The 26,389-nt window shown below is 37.6% G+C and overlaps 1 protein-coding gene and 1 long non-coding RNA gene across 2 annotated transcripts; one reads left to right on the top strand and one right to left on the bottom strand.

Moving 5' to 3' along the window:
• The first annotated feature begins 369 nt into the window (after positions 1-369).
• Positions 370-1,263, top strand: LOC120015538. The gene is made up of 2 exons (XR_005471785.1): positions 370-492; positions 939-1,263. It is a non-coding gene; the product is annotated as an uncharacterized LOC120015538 (long non-coding RNA).
• A 3,059-nt stretch (positions 1,264-4,322) lies between these two features.
• LOC120015557 lies at positions 4,323-7,460 on the bottom strand. The gene is made up of 2 exons (XM_038868038.1): positions 7,020-7,460; positions 4,323-4,734 (listed from the first exon to the last, which is right to left on the bottom strand). The coding sequence occupies exons 1-2, from the start codon at positions 7,197-7,199 to the stop codon at positions 4,507-4,509; spliced, it is 408 nt and encodes a 135-aa protein (XP_038723966.1). The 5' UTR covers positions 7,200-7,460; the 3' UTR covers positions 4,323-4,506.
• Between the last annotated feature and the right edge of the window lie 18,929 nt (positions 7,461-26,389).

The raw sequence follows: 26,389 nt of genomic DNA, 5'->3' as shown, positions 1-26,389 counted from the left end.
TTCAGGAAAATATTTTTTATATTAAAAATATATAAGTATAATACTAGTCAAAGTTTGAATAATAAAATATTAAGTTAAGGGTTAGAATAAAACACTTGGCCCACAAAACCAAGATGAGTGAACAGCTCAGATAAGTCTAAGCCCAATATTCATAGAAAAAGAACGATCAAATGAAGGCACTCATGGAGAGAACCAAAAGCTTCCAGAGAACAAGAACATCAAGAAGGAAGCCAAGATGAGACAAAGAGAACCAGAAGCTTCCAGAGAACAAGAAGGAAGCCAAGAAGAGACAAAGAGAACAAGAAGGAAGATTGACCTGCAATCTGATTGTGGGTTGGAGGGGTCTCAGATTGTTGGTTGGAGGGGTCGATCTCGATCGTCGGTCAGAGAGGTCGACTTTTAATTTTAGGTCTGGGTTCCTATGAGACGCACGTCTCAAACGCCTTACGCCTCAGTGAGGAGTTCTTATTGTCGCGTTTTTGTGAGAAAGGCGTACGTTTACATGGAAATGCTTTATTCATATGCCTCAGTATTTTTTTGCATCAAATCGCCTCAAAACGCGCCTAAGAAACACCTTAGAAAACACTGGTTTCAACATTGACAGCCTTAAGACTTCAATTGATTAGCTTGTGTCATTGTCTGTATTTGCTTAATCACTTGACCAATAATATCTTAAACTACCTGGCATTTGTATCCTTTAAATTTAAAAATTAAACCTTATAGAAGTTGAACCATAAAGAAATACTAACCCTATACAACGTGGGCCTATTTATTTTTTTAATCGGCTTAAATTCTTTTACAGTTTTGAACTTGTTTTCCAGCAGGACGTGTATTTCTTCAATGCCTCAATCTCTTTGAATAGTTATAGCGTAACAGTGTTTTTTGTTTACTGGAGTTTTGAAGCACGTGGCACTAATGTTCGATTATTCTTTTACTAGGAATCACGCAGGTTCATTGATGGGGAAAGGGGTTATTCTCATCTCTTGAACATGCAGACGATGCTAAGAGTGAGGCAACAATACATGATGTCCCAAGTTTCTTTGCTTTATGCTGTGAAGAACTCTGTGGGCCCTTGCTCTTGAATCATTCAGAAGTACTAGTAGAACAGGTATATTTTAGCGTGTTATGAGTAAAAGAAACTGAATAACGACACAAATAAGCAATGAGGACAATAATTCAAGCAATTATGAAGTTTTCCACTCCCTAAGTATCTTTCATTGATAGTTTGTAGATATTAATTTGTATCCATGCCATTAATTATCAGATGTTGTTTAGTAGTTATACCATATTTTTGCTTCAATTTTTTTTTTTGTGCTAAAAGTTTAGAAGAAGCAGGGCAAATGATTGTGTAGCATGCCAATTTTTTTCTGGCTGAAAATTTGTAGCCACAAAAAAGGTAGGCGAGCCTGGTTTGAAGGATCTAAACAAATTCTAATATGTTTTACTGTCAAGCTATTTTGGAGGTGTGCAATAAAATGAAATAATATGTGGTGGGGAGTTTTTGTGGCTTGTTATGTTTATAGGTGGCTTCAATGTTGCTTACGTTGTAGAAACTTCCACGAAGGGATTATCGGGTGCAAGGGAATCCTTGGCCCGAAGAATTAGATGTGGAGCAGGTAATGGTAGTCGAATGAAATTATGGTTGCACTGTAGGAGGAGTGTAGATTTTCCCTTTGCTTGTACACTATTCTGGTGACTAAATTAGCTAGTGGAATAATGCATGACCAAGAATGACAAGGAGTTGTACTCTATTATGGTGACTAAATTAGCTACTCAGAATGATTCAAGTTCTTGCTCTTGTGCAGGGCCCACAGAGTTCTTGACAGAATAAAGTAAAGAAACTTGGGATATCATGTATTGTTGCCTCACTCTTAGCATCGTCTGCATGTTCAAGAGATGAGAATAACCCCTTTCCCCATCAATGAACCTGCGTGATTCCTAATAAAAGAATAATCAAACATTAGTGCCACATGCTTCAAAAATCCAGTAAACAAAAAACACTGTTAAGTTATAACTATTCAAAGAGATTGAGGCATTGAAGAAATACACGTTCTGCTGGAAAACAAGTTCAAAACTGTAAAAGAATTTAAGCCGATTAAAAAAATAAATAGGCCCACGTTGTATAGGTTTAGTATTTCTTTATGGTTCAACTTTCATAAGGTTTAATTTTTAAATTTAAAGGATACAAATGCTAGGCAGTTTGAGGCGTTTTCTGAGGCGCGTTTTGAGGCGATTTGATGTAAAAAAGTACTTAGGCGTATGAATAAAGCATTTCCATGTAAACGTACGCCTTTCTCACAAAAACGCGACAAAAAGAACTCCTCACTGAGGCGTAAGGCGTTTGAGACGTGCGTCTCATAGGAACCCAGACCTGAAATTGAAAGTCGACCTCTCTGATCGACGATCGAGATCCATCTCTCCGACCGACAATCTGCGACCCTCCAACCAACGATCTGCTACCAAATCAGATTGCAGGTCAGTCTTCCTTCTTGTTCTCCGGAAGATTCTCGTTCTCTTCATCTCTTCTTGGCTTCCTTCTTGTTATTCTCTGGAAGCTTCTGGTTCTCTTTGTCTCTTCTCGGCTTCCTTCTTGCTCTTCTTGTTCTCTAGAAGCTTCTGGTTCTCTCCATTAGTGCCTTTATTTGATCGTTCTTTTCCTATGAATATTGGGCTTAGACTTATCTGGGTTGTTCAACTTATGTTACAATGTTAGACTCATCTTGGTTTTGTGGGCCAAGTGTTTTATTCTAGCCCTTAACTTAATATTTTATTATTCAAACTTTGACTAGTATTATACTTATATATTTTTAATATAAAAAATATTTTTCCCGAAAAACTTACGCCTCAACGCATCAATGCTTACGCTTCGCCTTATAGAGGCGATAACACATCGCCTTATGTTTTCACATTTGAAAACACTGGTTGAAACAAGAAGAGTAATGTCCTAGTAACTTTAGGATTTTTGTAAACTGGTATCAAAACTTCTGTTTTTTTTTTTTCGTTATCTTTGCGAGGCTTAAAGGATTTCAATAAAAAGGTATAGAGATGAAACTGGCTGGACTTGTTTCTAATTATTAAAGAATTAATTAGAAGTAAGCGAATAAAGATAACCTAAACATTGAACTTGTCTCAAAAGTTGAAGACATAAGGAATTATATCCGGGGTTAATCCGTATTTTTTTTTGATAAATCAGAATTTATTAGAAAGAATAGAAATTAGGGCAGCATCACATATCCTTTTACAACCACGAATAACCTTAACAAAAAAAGCATTGGAGAAAAGAAAGACACAACAGAAGGGAAAGATTCAAGGACATTAGACAAGCCATGACACCATCAAATCTTGTCTATCAACCCCTTTCTTGGCTAAGAAATCTGCCACACCATTTGCCTCTCTCCAAATATGGACAAAATTCACTGCAGCAAAGACCTTAGTGAGATTAGTGATTGCATTACAATCCTGATCCATAGACCATGGATTGGAGGAACCCTTCTTGAGCCAGGAGACAGAATTGCGAGAATCAGATTCCACAATGAGTTTCACCCCATTACTTGAGCCATGAGCTACTGAGATCTCAAGGGCTTTCCTAATGGCCTTCATCTCAGTTGAAGTTGCATCAAGATTTCCTACTGGGCCTGAGAAGATACACAAGAAATTCCCAGTACTATCTCTTAAGACCCCACCAATTCCTGCCTTATCCAGCCTAGAGGAACCATCAGTATTCCATTTCAAGTAGCTAGTAGGGGGAGCAACCCAAATGGACACCGGCCTTGGAGCTTTATTAAGGAGAATCTTGAATTTCACCCCATCATTTGCTGCCATTAATTCTGGACCACTGTAAGGAATTGAAATGTTAATTGCTTTAAGCCATAGTCCATATCTGATGAATACTAAGTACAACACATTACTCCACTCTACTTCAGCATCATCAAAAACCACCTTGTTTCTTTCGGTCCATATTGTATGACTATGAAAATAGACATATACAATGGAGAATTGACTACAAAACATTAAGCTCTCATAGGAATTGGACAATTTACCAGAAGATACTGTATCCAAATGAAAAGAAACACCTCACAGTTTAACAACCCTGAACTCAGGATGTTCATAAGGATCACCATGTTCTAAATCATACCAAGTAGCTTCTCCACCAGAGCAATCCAGTCAATTTATAAATAATAAAGTTATCTAATTCATCCAAGAAAATAAACAAATACATGGAAAAGCCTTAATGTGGTAAAGCTGTTTTTTTTTTTTTTTTGGCTCCTGCTCAGTGCCATTTCTTTTTTAATTTGCAAAAAGAAAAAAACAAAAACAGCAACAAAAGAAATCCTACTTTTTGGCTAGCCACCTAAATTCATCAACAGTCATTCTTTCTCCTCAATTTGAGTGAGACGAATGCGATAAATTACATTTGACTGAATATAAAAAGCTTTCATTAAGCTACATGACTGATGTTACCCATACATCCATTTATCATTTTTCAAGTAGAAAGAACATAAGGAATTAAAAATTCATTAAACACACCTGTAATTGCTTGTTAGCTGCAGAAAGTGCTGTACAAGCAACCAATAATGATCCAACTTCCATGCTAAGCCTTTCCTCATTCCTTTTAGCATCAGTTGCCGCAATCTTGGTATGCATCAACATTTTCTCCATAAGAGATCTTTTAGCCTCGACTCTTGCATGCATCTCGTCAAGAGTATTTATTCTACCCAATGACTCAGCTTTCACCTGCCCACCATGATGAAAAGCCCCGCTAATCCGTGGGCAAATAGATTAAGATCCAAGAAATCAAGAAAATAATATTTAAAATATTACTTAAAGAAACTTAAGACTCATATTAAAATCGATATGGGCACAGGAAAGCCAGTACTAATGTACTATGAGTCTATGACAGTTACTGCAAAGAAAACCGCAATGCAAACATGCGTTCCCTTGTTAATTAGGAAATGTTCAAAGCCAAAATTAAGCCAGCCCATCTCTGCAGAACCAAGGGTTGCATATCCCAAATAGGTGAGTTGAATAACTTGAAAATTCATTTTTCCTTTCCACTTCCAGACGACAACAACAGACGAAACATATACCTAAAGTGCGACAATCTAACTGATATAATATTTCTCAGTTCAGTAGACAAAAACTGAGAACAGAGATTTGAGTCTCTCCAGGAAATCAATTATTCAAAAGCTCACAAGATGAGCAGCCTAGCTCAATTTGTGAAACTTTAAACAACTAAGCCTAACAAATGCCATGTAAACTACCTGACAAAACCAAAACAATATATCATCTTCTTGTTTGATGGTTAATTATGAAGAACTCGCCCACAGTTTACTCAAACTATTGGCAAAATGAATATGTAAATTCGAAAGAAACTACAGTCTGACTTTCAGACTAATGGGCACAATATTATCAAGTTAAAGATAATAAACATTTAGAAGGACCAGGGTAATCAATTAATGATCCCAGGTCCCTTCCAAGATAAGAAACAGAGACATCAAACTTGTCTTTGACATTCTTCGGAAAGCTAAAAATACACATCATCAATTATATAACTATCAGATTTAGTTGAGTTGCCCTTTCCCTTCTTCTTCTTTTCCTTTTTAACCCTTTCCAAGAGCAGGGTTTGGATCAAAACACCTCATTTAGCATTAAATTTTGATAGAATCCAGTAAATATAACCAGTAATCTATCGTTAACACACAACCAAGAAAATAGAACACGCACAACCAGGAAGTAGAACTAGTATTGATTAACTGGGAAATCAGAAACAGCAAGGTAATACAGAGATAACCTAACTTTCGAGGAGTTAGGACCTCCACAGACAACACGTCCAACACAATTCAGAATACCCACTACCCTGTCCATGACAGACTTAATACCCGTACAGTTTGCTACAAAAGTTAACCCACCCAATGACACTACTCCACATGTTTCCATCAGAGCCCTTCATCTGTAGCTGCTTCATTCTTCTTTCCTCTCCTCTGGTACCTCTTTGTAATGATCCTATCAAATTCCATTTCGTCTCTTAGGGATACGATGCACCAACATTGACAAAGATACTCTAACACCCAAAGATGACAGTTTTTCATTTCAAATCTGTAAAATAAAAATTTCGATCAAATCACACATCGCAGTATACTAGGCCCTCCAATTCTTTAATAGATTTATCTAAAAGATTGGCGATAAAACTAGGAAGACGTTTCAAATACCACACATGGGTTACTGGGCATGCCAATTTGATGTAGCCCATTTGATATCTGCGTATCCGAGAATTAACAAATTCGACTCCGCATTGTTCACAAAAATTTCCATTACAATGAAAGGAGTTGTGAAGAGGTTGTTAATAATAGATTGCCGAGAGAAATAGGTAAAAGAAATTTCCGGCCAAGATTTAATAGTTGATCCATTCTTAGTCTTGGTAAAGTCGATCTTGTTGTGATAGAAATGAACAAGAACAAATAAGTTTTAGCCAATATAATAAATAATCAATTTACAAATTCTATCAATTTACGAATTCTAGATTTATTGTAACTATAATTGGCTAAATAAAAAAAGCGAGAATCTATTTTTGAATGGAAAGAAATTTTATTAAGAACCAAGAAGGTGCAAGGACAAAACTAGATATAGATATAGAAAAATGGCAGTCCAAGACACAAGGCTCCGTCACTGCAACACCTAGGAACAGTAAAATGTGCATAGCCATGGCCTCAATGTCACAGGACTGTTTCTATTATTCGAAACCCAAGGGACCAATCTTCCATTTTCACCAGCACCGAAGATGTGACCACAGTAAACTGAGAACAACATCAAACTACTCGTTGTTGAGTAACTTGAGTTCACCCTTCATTGTCAACAATCCAAACATAATCCTTTCTTGAATTGAGTTTAAACCAATCTAAACCCAGAGGACCTAAGCCTTTCACGAATTGAGTTAATCAACTTCAATTCATTTCCCTATGTCAGTCATAGTATCTCAGCAAAAGAAACACGCTAATTACTTCAACCCATACAAAACCTAACTGAATGAGTGCCTCAAGCTTTTCCTTGAGACACCGCTTCTTTTCCTTAGCTTCTCTGAGCGCAGAAGAGAGGCTCCAGAGTCTTGCAACTTCTTGTTCGTAATCTTCCCATTCGATCACCTTTTCATTTTCCGGATCCCTCTTCTTCAGCTCTGCAGACAAAGGGCGGTCTCGATCCATCAAAACTCGAGGAGGATAGAGCGAGTCGTGAGTTCAAGAGGTCATGGCTCGACCTCATCGCCCTGATGCCAACAATTAGGGTTTCGGTATCATCAAGCCATAACTTCTCTTTCAGTTTGATTATGGTATGAACTGGATTCCCCGCTCTTTTTCTGGAGAAAATAATAAAAAATCTGTACGGGATTTTAGATTTTCTCAGGAAAACTTGCGAGCATTCCTCTGTCTGTTGATGATGGTTTCAAGGGAAATTTCTCTAAATCACCTCATCCACTAACAAAACCTAAAAATGACATGACATGGTTTGTTAAAAATAGTAAAAATGATATCTTTTTAATTTTCAAAATCGAATATACCATTGTCCTTATAAAATAAATACAAATCTGAATATTATTCTCTCATCCTTCTCTCCCGAAACACAAAATAACAATCTTTCTACCTTACGACGCAGCTGCTCTACCTCAATCTGCACTTGAAAACACTAAAACCTTGATCGGAAAGCACAAATCGAAAATACCCATCGTATCGACAATATTCGTTATTAATTCGCACAGCTTTCATCACAAGTAAGTACATATATATACAATAGTCGTCTTCAGTTCATTTACTTGTCTTGCTATAGTCGAGCAAATTTCTCGAGCATTTTATATAGTCGATTAGTCTATTTTTAGTCGAGTATTTGGTCAAGCAACAGTGAATTATCTGGTCGATCATTATTTTGTTTGGTTGAGTATAGTGAACTTATTTGGTCGAGCAACAGTGAATTATTTGATTGAGCATTATCTTTGGTCGATCAACACTGAATTATCTAGTCGAGCATTATTTTTTTTGGTTGAGTATAACAAAATTATTAGGCCGAGCAATATCTTTTATATGCTCTAGCATTATATTTATACTTGTTTGTGTATTTTTGTTGGTCGAGCGTTTATTAATATTTGGTCGAGAAATGTTTTTAGTGGTCGATCAACCTTTTTTGTTTGGTCATGAATCATTTATCATGTAATTTTTTTTTTTGCAAGGATGACATCAATTGATTTCGTGGTCTTGTATGGTGGCCAATGGGAATTTTTTTGCGGTATGTACAAGTTCAAAGGTGGAAGAAGTCAAGGTGTCATTGTTAATGATACCATTACGTATTCGGAATTGGTGGATATGATCTATGAGTTGTTTGGAGTTGATAGTAATACACATGTTTTGGAGTTGAAGTTTGCATATAATACACACTTTGACATGGAACCAATGGTCTTAAGTAATGACCGTGATCTCAAATTCTTCTTAAGGCAAAATGATGATCCTCGAAGATCTGCTACTCCACTTTGTGCGTCAATTCTTCCTATACATGAAGATAAAAAAAACAAGTGAAATAAATAAAAGTTACTAATGCTCGACCAGTAAATATGAATGCTCGACCAATCAATATGAATGCTCGACCAGTCAATATGAATGCTCAACCAGTAAATATGAAATGCTCGACCCAAATCAATTAATGCTCGACCAGTTAATATGAATGCTCGACCAGATAATATACATGCTCGACCAGATAATAGATATGCTTGACACCCATAACAATAAATCTCGATCAGAAAACCCTAAACTCGACCACAGACCCTCAAAATGCCCGACGAAAGGCTCAAACACTCGACTACGTCAAAAACTTCGTTTTTAGCTATGCGAAATTGTTTTGAGCAAAGTCATGTAGTAATATGGAACCCAACAACCCAGCAAAATGGGTGAAACCTCACGAAACCCGTAATGGCACGCAAATCGTTGATGGAATCATTTTTGAATAAATGGTAAACTTACCTTGGAGTTTTCGGAACAGTTGATGGAATGCAAACTATTGTAGTTGATGCAAACCATAATAGTTGAGAATGAGAATGAAACTGTGTTTGAAGGAGAAAGAAAGGAGAAAGAAACTATGTTTGAAGGAGAGACTGAAAAGGATTTCAGGAAACAGAAACAGAGAAGGGAGAAAGAAAAGTCAGGGTTATTTTGGTCTTTACAAGTAAAAATTAGGTCATTTTACTTTTTTTTTGTAAACCGGGTCATGTTTACAGTTTTGTTAGTAAACCAGGTCATTTTTACGAATTTCCCTGGTTTCAATAGGCAAATGCGAAAACGAGAAAACAAGTGGAGACTGGTGAAGCTCTTGTAGGCGTGTTTAGGTCATTTTGACTTCGCTTTAGACTTAGACTACTCACATCAGTGTCTTTGATTCTGTATTTTAACTATTCTGACACTATTTTTTAACGATTTACAACATTTCTATTAAACAATAACTATATTATAATTTCCATAATAATCTTTACATCATTAAAATATTAATTTCATCTTCTTTTAACAATAAAGGTTTTCCCTTGCTTGAGCTTAGTCTGCCCCTGCATGGGTTTGGTTTGTGCCTCCTGCGTGGAGCCTGTTGACACCTATACTTTTTTTTTCGAAAGGACCACTGGCCACACACACGCTAAGACATGCCCGAGAGGCATGAAGGCCACCACAGCGGATGGAAAACTACTCAAATCCCAAACCCCCTAGTGAGAATAGAACCCTGGACCTCAAGGTCCTGGACGGACAACCTGACCAACCAGGCTATCTCCCATTCTCGTTGGCACCTATACTTTCCTAGGCTTGATCTGGTGGTGTGTCGTATATTGTATCTGTACTTGTATTAAAAAAAATAAAGGTTTTCCAACAATGTCTATGTTCCAAAAGTCTAAATACTCAATAAAAGTACAAACATATTCACAAATTACATAAATAAAATACGTTGCCACATATTCCTTCTTTTAACAATAATCTCAGCCCGACACATTTGAATATATTCTTTTTGTTCCTCACTTAAAGTGTTCATATCCATCTGTATAATCTTCATCTCTTCTTGACTTTCTTCAAGTTTAAGCCTCTTTTCTTCAACTTGCTTACAATCTTGCACTTCCTGTTTACGATCTTGCACTTCCTGCTTAGCGAGCATCAACTTTTCTTCTTCCATCTTCATTTTGTACTCATGCATCTTGAGCATTTCAACCTTCCAGTCAGAAATGAATTCAATTAGAGGATTTTCATCTACGCCTTACTCTTTTCTTTTGTTTCGCCTTATCTACCTTCTTCCCCATTGGCCTCTCAAGATGAATGAATGTTGTAGAAGGAGAACAATCTTCAGCTAAATTCACCGAAATAGGCGTAGATGGAGAGTATGTGGTGGTTGGCTTCTTTCTTCCGGTAACCCCGTTGGTTTCAAGCCACTTTGGTTGAAGGCTCAATATATTCCAACAATGCTAAAACTTGAATATGCACCCAACAACTTTTAGATACATAGCCTTCGCCTTCTGAATATGCACAAATTATTAAACATAGAACATCAATCAATGTAGGACTAATTTCAATATAGGTATAGGCATGAATTTAAATATAAGTATTTTGCTAACCTTATCTTGTTCATTATACCCTGAAAGGCGTGAATTCTCAACCTAAGTTACAAACCCCATGAATTTATTCATTGCCTTTTGGATATTTGCATACCTACACACCAACGAACGTTCTATACGTTCACGACTCAATCCAGTGGTATTTTCATAAAAATTGTTGGCAATATCTATATTGAAATTGGTCCTACCTTGATTGACGTTCTATATGTTCTATGCGTTCCAACACTTGAATTCATGCTTGTGTTAAGCCAAGTGGAAATCAAAGCAATATCTTCATCCAGGGTGAAATTTCCTAATCTTCTTACTTTCTTTTGTGTTGTATCTGTTTCGACAATGATTGGTGAAACTTGATCATTAGTTGGCACATATTGAGATCCAATCATGCTATTCCCATCTAGCATAGTATCAAAGAAACAATCACTAGTCCCCAGAGCATCCATATCTAAAAAAGTTAACATTGAATTCAAATAGACGACATGAACAATATAAGTCAGACTTTGATTCATTACATTCCGCCCTATAATCCTGATTGTTTTCAAAGTCCTTTACACTATAATTTATGACCAATGATCTCAATCGAAGACATGAACAACAATAGCATACCACCCACCCATATTCATAATAGCTAATCCAAAACATTCATGACTAGAGACATAGAGATAAATATAAGGTATTGATTTTCTTGATATCAACAACGCCAAGAACCCCAAGGAACAAAACCCACAAATAGTAGAAGTCCTTGAAAGAATAATTATCAAGTACAATAAAAATAACTAGGGAATTGACAAAGTGTTGAAGTCAAAGGATGAATGGAAGGAGATGCAAAGCAGAGACGGACGGAGATGTGAAGGAGAGACGGATGGCGATAGTGTATCGCGGAGACGAGGGAGAGAGGGTATCGCAAGCGAGTGCAAAAGTGAAAATGTGTGAATATTTTATTTTTTTAAATAGTTCAGACTTATTTTTTGGTACGCTCATTGATGTGCCAAATATATACATACATTTGTGCATCCTTTACACATGAGTTCATCCCATTTTGAGTTGATTAAGAGTTGATATTGTCTAAGAAAGTTATATTTGCATATTGTAGGTGCCAAGGCAAGAAATGGAGGAAAAGAGTGCAAAATGAAGATTTTTACTCCAGAACCGATTTTCGATCTATCGGAGCCATTCCCGATCGATCGGACCTGCCAAAACACCCAAAAATTCATGGAGACAGATTGCATTTCCAATCGATTAGAACAGTGTCCGATCGATTGGAGTTACTATTCATAGCACGCGTAGTTTCGTGAAAAAATTCAGAATTCACGTGTTTTTGAGCCAAAACGACTCCAACTTGTTTGGGAAACGACATAAGAGTTTGGGGAAGTATAAAAGGGCATAAAATAGGGTTTTGGGGAAGTTCGTAGAGCTAGGTTTCATTCTCTACCTTGGAGGCCACCATTGGAGCTTGGAGAAGAAGAGGGTTCACAAGGGGGTTTCCTCTCTCCTCTTTTTTCTTAGTTTTGATGGTTGATTTCCATTGCTTGATGATGTATCTTGACTCTATGAGTGGCTAGATTTCTTTTCTAGGGTCTTAATGTAACCAAACATTGAAGATTCAATAAACTTGGTTTCCTTATTTCTTGATTTCTCTCTCTTATTGATTGTCTATGGGTGTGCTTAATGCTTTTGGATGTTTGATCACCATCTAAACGCTTTGTTGCCTAGATTGAGACCGGAAGGAGGTATCTAGGGTTTACCTCAAGCCATAGATGACATAGGGTGTATGAACCATAGAAATATAGGTTTGTGACTTATGCAATCGCTAAATGATTTCCATAGTTCTTAATGAGTTTTTGATATATTAATCCGATTGTTAGGAATAACAGGGATTTATATTGAAAATACGTTTGATGTATCTAGGAATAGAACATTGAATAGGTTGGGAAATCGATTGTCATTATTGAGAGAGGAATTAGGGATTAAGGGACCAAGGGAGTTGAATTGGATAGGTGAGGTGAAGTTAAGTACCCTAGTGTTTTCCATCTTCGATTACATACTTGTGTTTGCTTTGTTCTTTGTTCTTTTTAATTAGTTTAGTTAAAATCGAAACCAACTACTCATCCTTTTTACCCAATTTGCATAATTGTTGCTTGTTTGACATTGATTTATATTACCAACACATCCCTAGTGGAAACGATAATTTACTCATCTCTTTATTACTTGTGCGATTTGTGCACTTGCAATTAAATCCATATCAAGTTTTTGGCGCCATTGCCGGGGATTGAGGTAATTGTTTTTTGTGTCAAATTAGGTTTTCAATTGTGTTAATTGATTTTTATTTTTCTGCAGAATTTATTTCTCTTGTGTGAGCTTGGGAAGGCGTACTCTTAACTCGGAATTGATTGATATCGATTTGGAAATTGAGAGGACTTTTCACAATCTTAGGCGGGAGCATACTAATAATATCATGGAAGGCATGGGAGACAATATAGCAAGGAGGAATGTTGGTGAGCCCGGTGGGGGCATGAATGTGAATGATGGCAATGATAATGGTGGAGGTGCTAATGGAAGAAATGGTGGTGAAGAGGTTGAAAACCCTCCCAGACAATTTGATCCTCGCTCTTTTGAGGATTGTGCTAGGCCTACTTGGGACACAAATCCTTCAAGAATCCGCTATCCTCCTATCAATGCTACTAATTTTGAGATCAAGCCGACTATCATCAACATTATCTCTAACTCGGTGGTTTTCTATGGTCTTCCTAATGAAGAACCCAATGTCCATCTTCGCTCTTTCTTGCATGTGTGCACTACTTTTGGGATTAATGGAACTTCTAAGGATGCTATCTTGTTGAGGTTATTCCTATTTTCTTTGAGGGACAAGGCGAAGGGATGGTTGATGTCCTTGCCTCCCAATTCTATCACCACTTGGGATGAGATGGTGGAGCAATTCTTGGCGAAATTCATTCCTCCGGCCAAAGAGGTGCAAATTAGGGCGGATATCATGTCTTTTGCTCAAAAGGATCTTGAATCAAAATTATGAGGCTTGGGAGCGCTTTAAAGGAATTATTCGCAATTGCCCAAATCATGGCCTTCCGGAATGGGTGGTGTACCAAGCTTTCTATAATGGGTTGAGCATGCATACTAAGGAGACTATTGATGCAGCTACAGGAGGTTCTTTTATGACCAAAAATCAAGAGGAGGCTCGGGAATTACTTGATAAAGTGGTCAAGACCACTAACTCTTGGTCCTCGGTGAGGGGGAATCCAAAGCAAGGGGGAAGTTGCAGAGATGATGAAGTTATGTCTACCTTGGCTATTATAGCAAAGAAGATTGAGGCATTGATACTAAATCAAGCTCAAGGAGTGCATGCTTTGCAAAACACACCTTCTTATATTTCTTGTGATTATTGTTGTGGACGCCATCCTACGGGGAGTGTCTTGTTACTTCTTCTTCTAACTCTGGTGAGCAAGTGAATGCCATTGGAGGAGGCAACTTCAATCAACCCTGCAATGATCCTTATTCCAACTTCTTCAATCCGGGATTTACAAATCACTCTAACTTTTCTTGGAGCAATACTCAAAATGTGCAAAATCTTCAACATCTAGTGCAGCCCCAAGAGAAGAAAAGGGATATTGATGAAATGTTCTCAAAGCTTGCTGGAGGCCTAGATACACTTATAACTCATACCTCCCAATTTATGACAAGGACGAAACAATACATGAGCAAAATCGATGCCACTCTACAAGCTCAAGCAACTTTGATGCAAAACTATGGAACTTCCATCCGGAATCTTGAGGTACAAATGGGGCAAATAGCTAACACTTTGTCACATAGAGAAAGAGGTACATTGCCAAGCCAATCGGAGGTGAATCCAAAAGGGAAGGAGAAGGAGCAATGCATGGCAATTACTCTCCGGACTGGTGAGGTGGTTAAAAATGCTTTTGATCTAGATGCTGAAAAGGTAAAAATTTTCCAGGAGGAGGAGAAGTGCAGAAAAGAAGCTGAAAATTATCCAGGGGAAATTTTCGATCGATCGGAGGGGGTTCTCGATCGATCGGCCAGCTACAGTAAATGATGAAAAGTCAAAAAATGGGAGAAATATGCCTACGCAGTATGCAGTTGAGCTGGATTGGCCCTATAGTTCTCTCTCCACACCTCCAGTCAAACCTTATGTGCCTCCATTTCCATTTCCTTAAAGATTGAAGAGCACTAAGAAGAATGATGATCAATTCTCTAAATTTTTAAAGGTATTCAAGAAGCTTCAAGTTAACATCCCCTTTGCCGAAGCTTTAGAGCAAATTCCTTGCTATGCCAAATTCATGAAGGAGATCTTATCCAAGAAGCGGAGATTGAAGGATCAGGAAAAGATACAATTAACTGAAGAGTGTAGTGTCATTGTGCAAAGGAAGCTCCCAATTAAGCAAGATGATCCGAGAAGTTCCACAATCCCGTGCACTATAGGTAACACCTTGATTGGGAGATCATTGTGTGATCTTGGAGCTAGTATCAATTTGATGTCATTATCGGTTGCGAAGCAAATTGGAGTGAAAGAGATTAGTCCAACCACGGTGTCTTTGCAAATGGCGGATAGATCAATCAAATACCCGCTTGGCATAGTGGAGGATGTCGTAGTGAAAGTGAGTGATCTTATGTTCCCGGTGGATTTTCTTATCTTGGATATGGAGGCCAACCCCATTACTCCCATAATCTTGGGAAGACCATTCTTGAGTACCGGGAGAGCTTTGATAGATGTTGAAAAAGGGAAGGTTACTTTGAGAGGTGCGGGAGGTGACCAAATCACTTTTAAAGTATTTGGCAATAGAAGGTAAAAGGAGGTTTCTCAACAATGCCTCCAAGTGGAGCATATTGACATGGTCATCCCTGACACTCTTGAGAATGAAGCTCAATATATTTCGGTGGAAGTTTTTCTATGCCAAGATTCAAAAGTTGAATATGAAGTTCCCAAGGCAGCCTCCCAAGCTGAAATTGAAGTTCAAAAGTCTCAAGTTGAAGATCGCAAGGAGAAGAAAAAGAAGAGCAAGAAAAAGAAGAAGAGGAAGGCCAAGAAAATGAAGAAAAATGCCTATCCCAAGGAAGAGGTGGTGATGAAGGCTTGTGCTCTTTGCATGGTACCTAAGCAATCCAATGTTAATCCTAAGAAGCCATCAAGGGGAGTCTACACCACAAACCTCAAGGATCCTTGTTGAATTCACAAAGGGGAGTCGGGCTGAAGACTCTAAACCAAGCGCTTGCGGGAGGCAACCCAGGTTGTATTATTCTATCCTTGTCTTTTTAGTTTTATTTTTACCTATTCCATGCATTGAGGACATCGCATATTTTAAGTGTAGGGGTGGGAATTTAGGTTTCTAGTTTTTGTAAAAAAATAAAAATTTTCACTTCAAATGTCTTATGCCATGTCATTCTTGAGTGTATTTGGATGAATTTTGTGATCTTTGAAGCATTGATGGATCTTGCTATGAACATTCTTTCCAATTGAGTTGTTCCAATCTTGAAAATTGTTTTGTCCATTGTGCTTTTGTGAATATGGAACACTTGATTGTGGGGTATGAAATATGACTTGACTTTGGCATTTGTGGTTGTTTGAGATCAATTTGATTCTAAGTAGCATTACTTGAGCAATGAAAAAAAATATATATATAAAGAAAAAAATATAGAAAAAAAATTGTGTTTATGAATAAATGGTTTCTTTCATAAGTTTTCTACTGAGTAACCGGGCCTCTTGCCTAGCAAGCAATGAGTTTCGCGTAAAAAGGTAGGAAATGAATGTTAAAGTACCTTGGTGACTAGTTTAATCTCGTAGCCTTTTTGACTCGGGTAATTAGATCCATTGAGGTGTCTTAACACCTAGTGCCCTAAGCCAACTGGATTGGGAGTCATTGGTCGAAAGCTCGTTACATGGGTCATTTAGAAAGATTAAGGCGGTTGAACATTGCACAAGTCACCTTTGAGAAGAAAGAGAAAGAAAAAAATGTGTGAATAAAAACTAAGTTTGAATAAATGCTCATTGTATTTGCTCTTTGATTCTTATTGTTTTTGGAAGACTACATGGTCACTGTTTATGTCACTTTGAAGCCAAATATCAAGTGAAATTCATTATGTGCATCAATTCTTGAATTTATAAGCAAAGTGGCTGAGATAAGATTCTTGATGGAATGCTTTTATTGGTTTGAATGCCCTAATGCTTGGTTTGTTAGTGTGGATAAGGTTGCAATTGAGAATCCATTTTATACACTTGTTGATGACATGAATTTTGGCATTGAAGTTGTTTAATGTTTGTGGGTATCATTCTGGTAAACCCTCAGGAGACACAACTCCACCTACTAGGGGCACCTAGGGATTTAAAGGCTTGTGACACATGCTAAGTGTCATCGTGAGTCCTACGAAAGTGACATAGATTAGTTGCTTATTTAGAGTAGGTCTTAGTTGTTTTATTTTGCATTTGAGCCTAACAGAAAATACTCTTTCCCTCTTTTATTCATTCTCAATTCGCTCGAGGACGAGCAAAGGTTAAGTGTGGGGGTGTTTGATGTGTCAAATATATACATACATTTGTGCATCCTTTACACATGAGTTCATCCCATTTTGAGTTGATTAAGAGTTCATATTGCCTAAGAAAATTATATTTTCATATTGTAAGTGTCAACAAGGCAAGAAATGAAGGAAAATAGTGCAAAATGAATATTTTTACTCCAGAACCGATTTTCGATCGATCGAAGCCATTCCCGATCGATCGGACCTGCCAAAACACCCAAAAATTCATGGAGACAGATTGCATGTCCGATCGATCTGACACTGTTCTGATCGATCGGAGTTACTATTCACAACACGCGTAGTTTCACGAAAAAGTTCCGAATTCACGTGTTTTTGAGCCAAAACGAGTCCAACTTGTTTGGGAAACGACATAAGAGTTTGGGGAAGTATAAAAGGGCATAAAATAGGGTTTTAGGAAGTTCTTAGAGCTGGGTTTCATTCTCTACCTTGGAGGCAACCATTGGAGCTTGGAGAAAAAGAGGGTTCACAAGGGGGTTTTCTCTCTCCTCTTTTTTCTTAGTTTTGATGGTTGATTTCCATTGCTTGATGATGTATCTTGACTCCATGAGTGACTAGATTTCTTTTCTAGGGTCTTAATGTAACCAAACCTTGAAGATTCAATAAACTTGGTTTCCTTATTTCTTGATTTCTCTCTCTTATTGATTGTCTATGGGTGTGCTTAATGCTTTTGGATGTTTGATCACCATCTAAATGCTTTGTTGCCTAGATTGAGACCGGAAGGAGATATCTAGGGTTTGCCTCAAGTCATAGATGACATAGGATGCATGAACCATAGAAATATAGGTTTGTGACTTATGCAATTGCTAAATGATTTCCATAGTTCTTAACAAGTTTTTGATATATTAATCCGATTGTTAGGAATAACAGAGATTTATATTGAAAATACGTTTGATGTATCTAGGAATAGAACATTGAATAGGTTGGGAAATCGATTGTCATTATTGAGAGAGGAATTAGGGATTAAGGGACCAAGGGAGTTGAATTGGATAGATGAGGTGAAGTTAAGTTAAGTACCCTAGTGTTTTCCATCATCGATTACATACTTGTGTTTGATTTGTTCTTTGTTCTTTTTAATTAGTTTAGTTAAAATCAAAACCAACTACTCATCCTTTTTACCCATTTTGCATAATTGTTGCTTGTTTAACATTGATTTCTATTACCAACACATCCCTAGTGGAAACGATAATTTACTCATCTCTTTATTACTTATACGATTTGTGCGCTTGCAATTAAATCCATATCACTCGTCCTAGCGTTTCACGAAACATATCCTGAATTTTTCAGATTCTTAAGAGATTCTAATGCAGCACCCTATTTCACTATAGAGACACTGATGTAAATGCTCTTAGCCATTACTTTGACCAATGAAATGGTTTTGCAGGGTTTTAGTTAGGCAATTTTTCCAGACCCTCTAGGGATGGTAATTTATACCCAACCCACGCGAATTTTCTCGATACGAGGTTTGTGCGGGGCAGGGATGGGGCAAAGAATCTCAATCCGCATGGGAGGCAAGGCGAGAAAGGGTATGCCTCCCAACCCGAACAGACCCGGCCCGCTACACACACACACACACACATGTATATGGACCCTATATATATACCTTATATATGAAATTTCTTTTATAACATAGATAAACTAGATTGGAGACCCGCGCGTTGCGCTGGGTATTATAATTTGCGGGGTCAATAGTATTGATGAATAAGTAAAAATAGAATATTAATCTTGTAGTCTACAAAACCAATGTTTTTTCATGCATTTTGTCAAACACATTTAAAGCATTATCATGGAGGAGTGCTTTCATGGAAACATAACTACGATAACCATGTGGAAACATGCATAAAATTTTTTTGTATTCAGCGTGGTTAATAGTAATATCTTCTTCAAATACAGAGGTTAATACAGAGATTAACCATCCCAATATGGTTGCGCCAAGTATTTACTTTATTATCTAAGAGTCACACCTACAAAATAGTTGAAAGAGTACCAAATTATATTCTTTAATAGTAAATGATATAATATTACATTCTATAACAATCAATACTTTCACCCATGATTCTTTGAATATAAAGTTTTTGTTTATTTTTTACACAAAGATATACATTTATTGGCACAAAAAGGGAAAAAAAGAAGAAAAAAATAACCTCTAGAAAAAGAAGAGCAACACATACCTCCCGTACCTTTTTTTTTACTTCCCATGTAAAACTAATCAAAGTTAAATGTTTCTCAAATAGGGAATATAAAAGAAGTCAAATGTTAGTTGATACTTGATAGCAATCATTTTCGGTTGTTAGCATGTTATCTAATAAATACCTCACATGTCATTAATTATATCATGCTGCAGGTTAATAAATGGTTAACCAAACCCTACTATAAGTAAACCATTCAAGTGGACGTATACCTCGACACCTTTGTTGAATCTCCCTATCCAATTTCATTAGATAGCCTAGTATAGTTTGCAGGGAATCTTTTATCAGCTGACAAAACAAATAATAATGCCAAAACAGATCCACATGAAATAGTTGGAGAAAATTACCTTTTTACATGATAAACAATTCAAGACTTCAAATAACTTCATTGACTAGTGACCAACTGATTGTTTTCAAGTTCTTTAGTCTCAAGGAAGTTTAAGCTACAGATTAAAAATGAAATTAAAAGATCAATTATTGAAACAATCTGCTGGAAGATCACATTAAAAAAACTTGGAAAGTTCCACACTACCTTTCGAAGTGCTGTGGTTTCACAGTTGGGATCAAGAGCTCCAAACGTGCACTCATGTGATGATTATTAAGAATGATAAATCTAAAAATAGTTGCAACAACGACGATCAGGGGAAAAAATTATCCCTCTCTAGTTAAAAAAGTCATTTGTTGGCTAAAATGTTTTGGAGAATATGATGTGTTTAGCCTTTCTCCAGTGAATGGAATGGTAGAGGACACAAATATATCAAATCCAATATAAATGATACAATAAGTGAATTTTCGTATAAAACTCATCTACAACACTAAATAAAATTATCTCAATATCTCATTACTAAAAGGGTTCAACAACAACCTCATTAAGACTATGCGGAGGCAAGCGTACAAAATTTGCATGCACACAAAAAATGCGTTCATCACACACTTTTGATCAAATTAGAGAATCTTGAATTTCTAGGAGCTAAAGTAGAACATGCTTGCGTCAAATATCTCCCACTATTTATGTAGGTGGAAAACTTTTAAATACATGGTTCCTTATATGCTTGCACGATGCATATACAAAAGAGGAACCATCAGAAATTGAAAAATTAAAGGCTTTTGGAGAAATCCAATGTCTAATGTCTTTTTCTACAACCTGAAAACTAGTGAAGCATTTTCCAAACCAAATGCACCCTTGTTTTTTTGGTCGTTTTAGTTAGCTTACTTCAGCTATCATGATAACATAACTAATACATCTCTTTTTTCTTTTCTTTTTTTTGTTGAATGGGTAATTAAGTAATGTATCAAATTGAGACACCAAAAGAAACTAAAATTTTATAGAAATGGAAGCTAGTTACTCATAATGACAGAACAAATTCCAGTGTACAATCCATAGCAAATGATAGCCCGTATGAGATGCTCATCATGGGCTCCATGCATTGTATAGCTATTGTATCCTTGAGCAAAGAGAAGAATTCCTTTCTCAGCGAGTCAATCGCTCTCATTGATTTTTTTGCATAAATTGCTCTTAGTAATGGCAGTACAAGGAGGCCAGAATGACACGAATCCGAACCCCATTTTAGAACTCCTCTGATATTAACTTCAAACAAAGGAAACAAATATAGGAAATCTATAAAAATCTCGAGATGGCAATAGGTTCCAGTCCGTTGCTTATAGTATATATAACATCTGCACATCCACGGTGCCCCCCTAAAGAAGTAGAGGATTTAAAGGGTAGGAGAACATTGGGTCCTTACATGCAGGGAGACCACTGCAATTACTGAATGCAATTTAAAAATAAAAGAAGGAAAACGAAGAAGGATGGACCGATAGAAGATCAAATCACTTACCAAAAAAAGAAGATCAACTCCAGGAGGACCTAGAGATGGAACAGGACATGCCAATTTTTTTGCAGCTCGCATCGTGGATAGACATGCCATTCTTGTAAGGTATGAATCACTAATATGCCTTTCTCAGCCTGCTTCATCGTCGCACTTCTCGACTGACACGGTGCATACTTCTGTAACTCCATGGTTTGCAGGCGAGAAAGCTAACAAACATTTACCTCTGTCGAACATCGTAAATAAGCAATTACGATATAGAAATGAGGCGAGGAACTGTGCTCGGGATTGCAGGTGTAAAATCAAAATGCCACAACTCTCTTTTGTCGTAGATCTCTATTTATGAAGAAGCTCAAACGTGGGAGAGGAGAGGACCTAAATTGCTAAGGGAAATGTCACGCCACTCTCTCCTAAGGTATACCGAAGTATACCTATACCCACAAGGATGTGACCGGGAGGGGACACCCCATCCCCCGAACCAATAATTAAACCCAATAAACATATATAATAATAATAATAATAACCCCTAAAACACGTTGTGAAACAGTTTTGTATTCGAAATACCGTATAAACAACGGCCTAAACCACCGTAGTACTTGTACAACAGCGGAATAGTAAAACGTAACTACCCGATGCCAAACCAAGTAATATACACAGAATACAATACCAAAATCCCAAGCCCTGCTAGGAGAGTCGGCTCGAGGCTACACATCAGCTCACGTATCCCGTCACTGACCGCCATCACTCGCGTCTAACTCACCTGAAAGGGAATAACGAAGAGGGGTGAGCCAAGAAGCTTAGTAGGGCACAAAAAGGGAACACCAATATCCAAAAATAAGAAATCAAGGAATATGATGCAAAATATGCAGTACAACAAATATACAACCATCAGTAATCCAACCAAGTAATATGGTAGCCGATAAGGCTAGACAACACTGTAACCACAAACACCAGTCTCCAGTAATCCATAATCCGTACACCATAATCCATAACCCATAATCCGTAATCTACAATCCATAATCCGTAATCCACCCCTGGACCCACCCTAATCCTCGTAGGATGTCTCCCAGTCTAGGTTCACACCGAAACTGAATGAGGATCGGATATCCCGATAGCATAGCCTATACCAGAAAGCGTCCCCTGTGATGCACCTCATCTTAGACGGTCTACAGGTATGTACCCGATCTATAAATATATTATCCGTCATAAATTCGTATCCAATAGGTTGGGCTCTTATATGGGCCCCACAATCCACATCAACTACCTCCAATCACCCCACTCCTAAAAACATACCAACAGTGATAATCAATAGAGAATATAAATCAAACATACAGACAGGTCGCATTTCCACCCCCGAAAACCGACAGAACCACAATATAATAAGAGTTCGTGAAACCGAAACTCTAGAATCACACCCATGAAACGAGGAAACCCCTACCGAGAAATCGAAATGCCAATACCAAGCATGCGTCCCTGATTGACCCCTGACTCCGAAAGTCAACTCGCTACGAGTCCCAACCGAGATCACCGTCTACACCGAAAAACACGATATATGAAAATACAGTGAAAATACGTTCGGTCAATTATGATCAACGATCAAAGTCAACAGTCAATGGTCAAATCGGTTCAATTCGGCCAGACTTGGCCAAACTCGATCGAAACTCAGCCAACACCACCGCCGACGATCCGGCCACCCAAATACCAAATCTTACACCAAATTAAAGAGCTCGAAGAGATGAACTCATAGGTACCTGAATCAAGCCAAACTGTCGCCAGAATCGGCCGGATCAACCGAAGGAAGTTCACGGTGGCCGAAACTTCAATCCCCGATTTCTCCCAAACCGGAGCTCCGTTCAACCCGATTCAAGTTGGCTTATGCTCGTCTCATCCGTACGCTCCTTTTGGTACCAAGCTCGACCGTCAACGTCACCAGAATCGTCGATAACCCCTGATATAGAGAGAGAAATAGGAGAGAGAGAGAGTTGTGTAAGAAGAGGGTATATTTGAAAATTTCAAAAAGTTTTGGTATTTAAATATTTAACCCCAAAAATTTCACTGTAGTCCCTGCAACATTTACGAAAATGCCACTCAAAAATGGAAATCCATTTACCTTTAAAAATTCATAATAAATCCAATTTAAATCCGATTTGAGTGATTCTTGCGCCAAAAATTTCTTTTTAAAACCCCCATTTATGAAAAGAATTTTCAGATTTTTATCTTAATTTAATTTTTATTCTCCCCAAATCCCGGTTCACGATCATTGAGATTCACTCCACCTCGATCAACGCGTCAAAATACTATGCATAGTATAAAAATCAGGTCAGGATATTACAGGAAAAGTTACATTCGATGAACAATATTAATGCAATATAACACCATCAATAATTTTCAGTTCCAAAGGTAATCCAAAAAAACCTAAAAGAAATCCAAACAAATATAAAGCATTGAACTTGTTCAAACATAAATTGGTTAGTTAAAGCAATATAATTTTGAGCACCATTGAGCTAGCCCGACACTAAAAGCTCAAGAATTTCCTGACCTCCACTTTTGAAGATCGATGTCTTCAATGTATCATAGTATCATATAGATGAGAATAGGCAATTAAAACACAAATTTCAAAAATCAGTCATGTCTCAGGTAAGTACATGTTAACTCAGTTTTTTTAGGACTCCAATTATCATCATGCTTGCATAGGAAAAATGACATTAATGTGGTGGCCATACTATATTAGAACCAAATAATGGAAGGCATGAAGAAGAAATGTCAATCTCATCAAACCTGACTCATGACGTCCTTTTGCAATATGTTGTTAAAAGGGATAAAATCTCACATCGGTTGTTGAGGGACTTGGGCAAGCTTATAAGCTAGACACCAAGCCCACATATAAAGATGTGGGCACTCATGCCTTGTTTATAAGGCTAAGCCCACCTCTTACCACTATCAAGGCCTTTTCCTAGGCTTGAGTGGGTTGGGCCTAGCCCACCTGCTTGAGCCTAAGGAGAAACAAAGCCGTGCGGGCCCGATGTATCCACGGGAACCGGACAACCCAAAGCGGACAATATTGTTGGTGTGTACGGGGGTGTGGATTTATAACATGGTATCGGAGCAGGTGTGCTCGTCCCCGATAAAAAGTCCACTCGTTGGGCCTTGGGCTTTGATACCCAGTCCACGAGTGCGGGGGAGTGTTAAAAGGGATAAAATCCCACATCGGTTGTTGAGGGGCTTGGTGTCTAGCTTATAAGCTTGCCCAAGTCTTCAACTCATTGTCCAGCCTTTTCCATGTGGATGGGCTGGGAACTGCCACGGCCCAAAGGGCCGAGATGGTGGGGAGGCTGGCTCTGGGTTGTGCCATCGTGGGATTTTCTACATGGTATCGGAGCAATTCGTTCCTGTTGGACATGACCTCTACTCCACTTGTTGGGTCTGGCATAACCCAGCCCACAAGTGCGGGGGAGTGTAAAAGTCCCACATCTAAAGATGTGGGCACTCATGCCTTGTTTATAAGGCTAAGCCCACCTCTTACCACTATCAAGGCCTTTTCCTAGGCTTGAGTGGGTTGGGCCTAGCCCACCTGCTTGAGCCTAAGGAGAAACAAAGCCGTGCGGGCCCGATGTATCCACGGGAACCGGACAACCCAAAGCGGACAATATTGTTGGTGTGTATGGGGGTGTGGATTTACAACATATGTGTCCAACACTATGTAGTGCAAATGCATCAGCATAGGCGTACCTGTATTTGTAAATGAATATCAAGGAAGCAAATAAAGAATGGGAAGGCACAAAAAACATGCACAATAAAAATCTCACATTTCAAGAACCTAGCCAAAGGCTTTATCAACTTCAGGACCTTTCTCCATTGCCAAGGAAACATTCATCCATGTAGTAGCGATCTTCTAAGGGATTCCTGCAAATATTTCATACACAATCAAGATGTAGCAAAAAGTCAAAACTAATAATGACATTGGTTGGACACCAGAAAACATGGGAAAAAAACCTTTGGAAGAATGACATGAGAGAATTTCCTATTGTGTCAATGTTTGTCATTGGGTCCCTTGTCCAGATGAAAATACTTCTTGAGAGTTGTCTCATACTTTCCAAGAAAAGGTTCACTAACATAGGTCCCATCAATGAATTTGGAGAAATGGAGAGATCATACTCTACATCAATAGCTAATGCGGTCAATATGAAAAGGAAATATAAACTATAAGCAGAAACAAAGTCGAAATCTTTAGAAGCACAGAACTTAATTTGTCGAGGGCAACTTAGAATATCATGAAAGTAAGAAGAAAGCTTCTTTTTTTTTTTCACTTCCTCGCTAAAAATTCCACTTAGAAAAAAGAAATCAAGAATCTCTACAAGCCCACGATTGCCTCCCGATGCTTAAATCAAAAAATAATTTGGCAAGGTTGTACACACGATCATGTAGACATCTAATTCATTAGAACCATCGCCAACAACAAAAATGACAATTATATAACTAAATAATAGCTGAAGATGAAATTTTAAAAAATACCTTCAGACATCCTCCTCAATCTGATTAGATTCCATGGAAACATCTTCAATAAATCCATCAAACTGCCTCACTCAGAAACTTCAAAAATGTGTCATATTATTGAACATTAAAAACCCAATCAAGGAAAACTATCAGATACTAAGACCCAGAACATGAAAAAAAACAACCTAGCAATTCAAGAAAATCATTTGAGGTAGAGAAAATGGTACCTATGAAAATCCTAACCGCCCGCGCTACAGCTGACAAAACATGTGTATCGTTCTTCTCTATCTGATTGCTTCGTTTTTCTCTCTACCACTACGATATGAGACATGATTGAGTTTGCAATAAGATGAAGTAGAGAAGTTGATCCCTTATTTCTTTGCGTCATCTGAAAGAGACGAAACGACAACAGAAGAAAGAGAGAATGCACTAGAAGACGTATGATCAAGATAGTAAATCGGGTAATTAATTTTATTTAAGGAAAAACAAAATCAATGTGGCAATAATCTAATGAACTTAGAAGGTGATGTGGCTTCCCAAAAGTACCAAAATTTTGACTCAATTTCTGTTTTAAAAAATTGTACTGTATAGAAGAAGATAGATAGATAGAGATAAATGATCATTATTAAATTTTAAATCAAAATGTACATAGTGATAAAGAAATTTTAAATAGTTGTTAGAAGACTAAATTCATACAAAAT

The sequence above is a fragment of the Tripterygium wilfordii genome, chromosome 14 (genome assembly GCF_013401445.1).
Source record: "Tripterygium wilfordii isolate XIE 37 chromosome 14, ASM1340144v1, whole genome shotgun sequence".
Taxonomy (NCBI): Eukaryota; Viridiplantae; Streptophyta; class Magnoliopsida; order Celastrales; family Celastraceae; genus Tripterygium; species Tripterygium wilfordii.
Note: the sequence above shows the minus strand (reverse complement) of the source record. Positions and strands in the feature narration are given on the sequence as shown.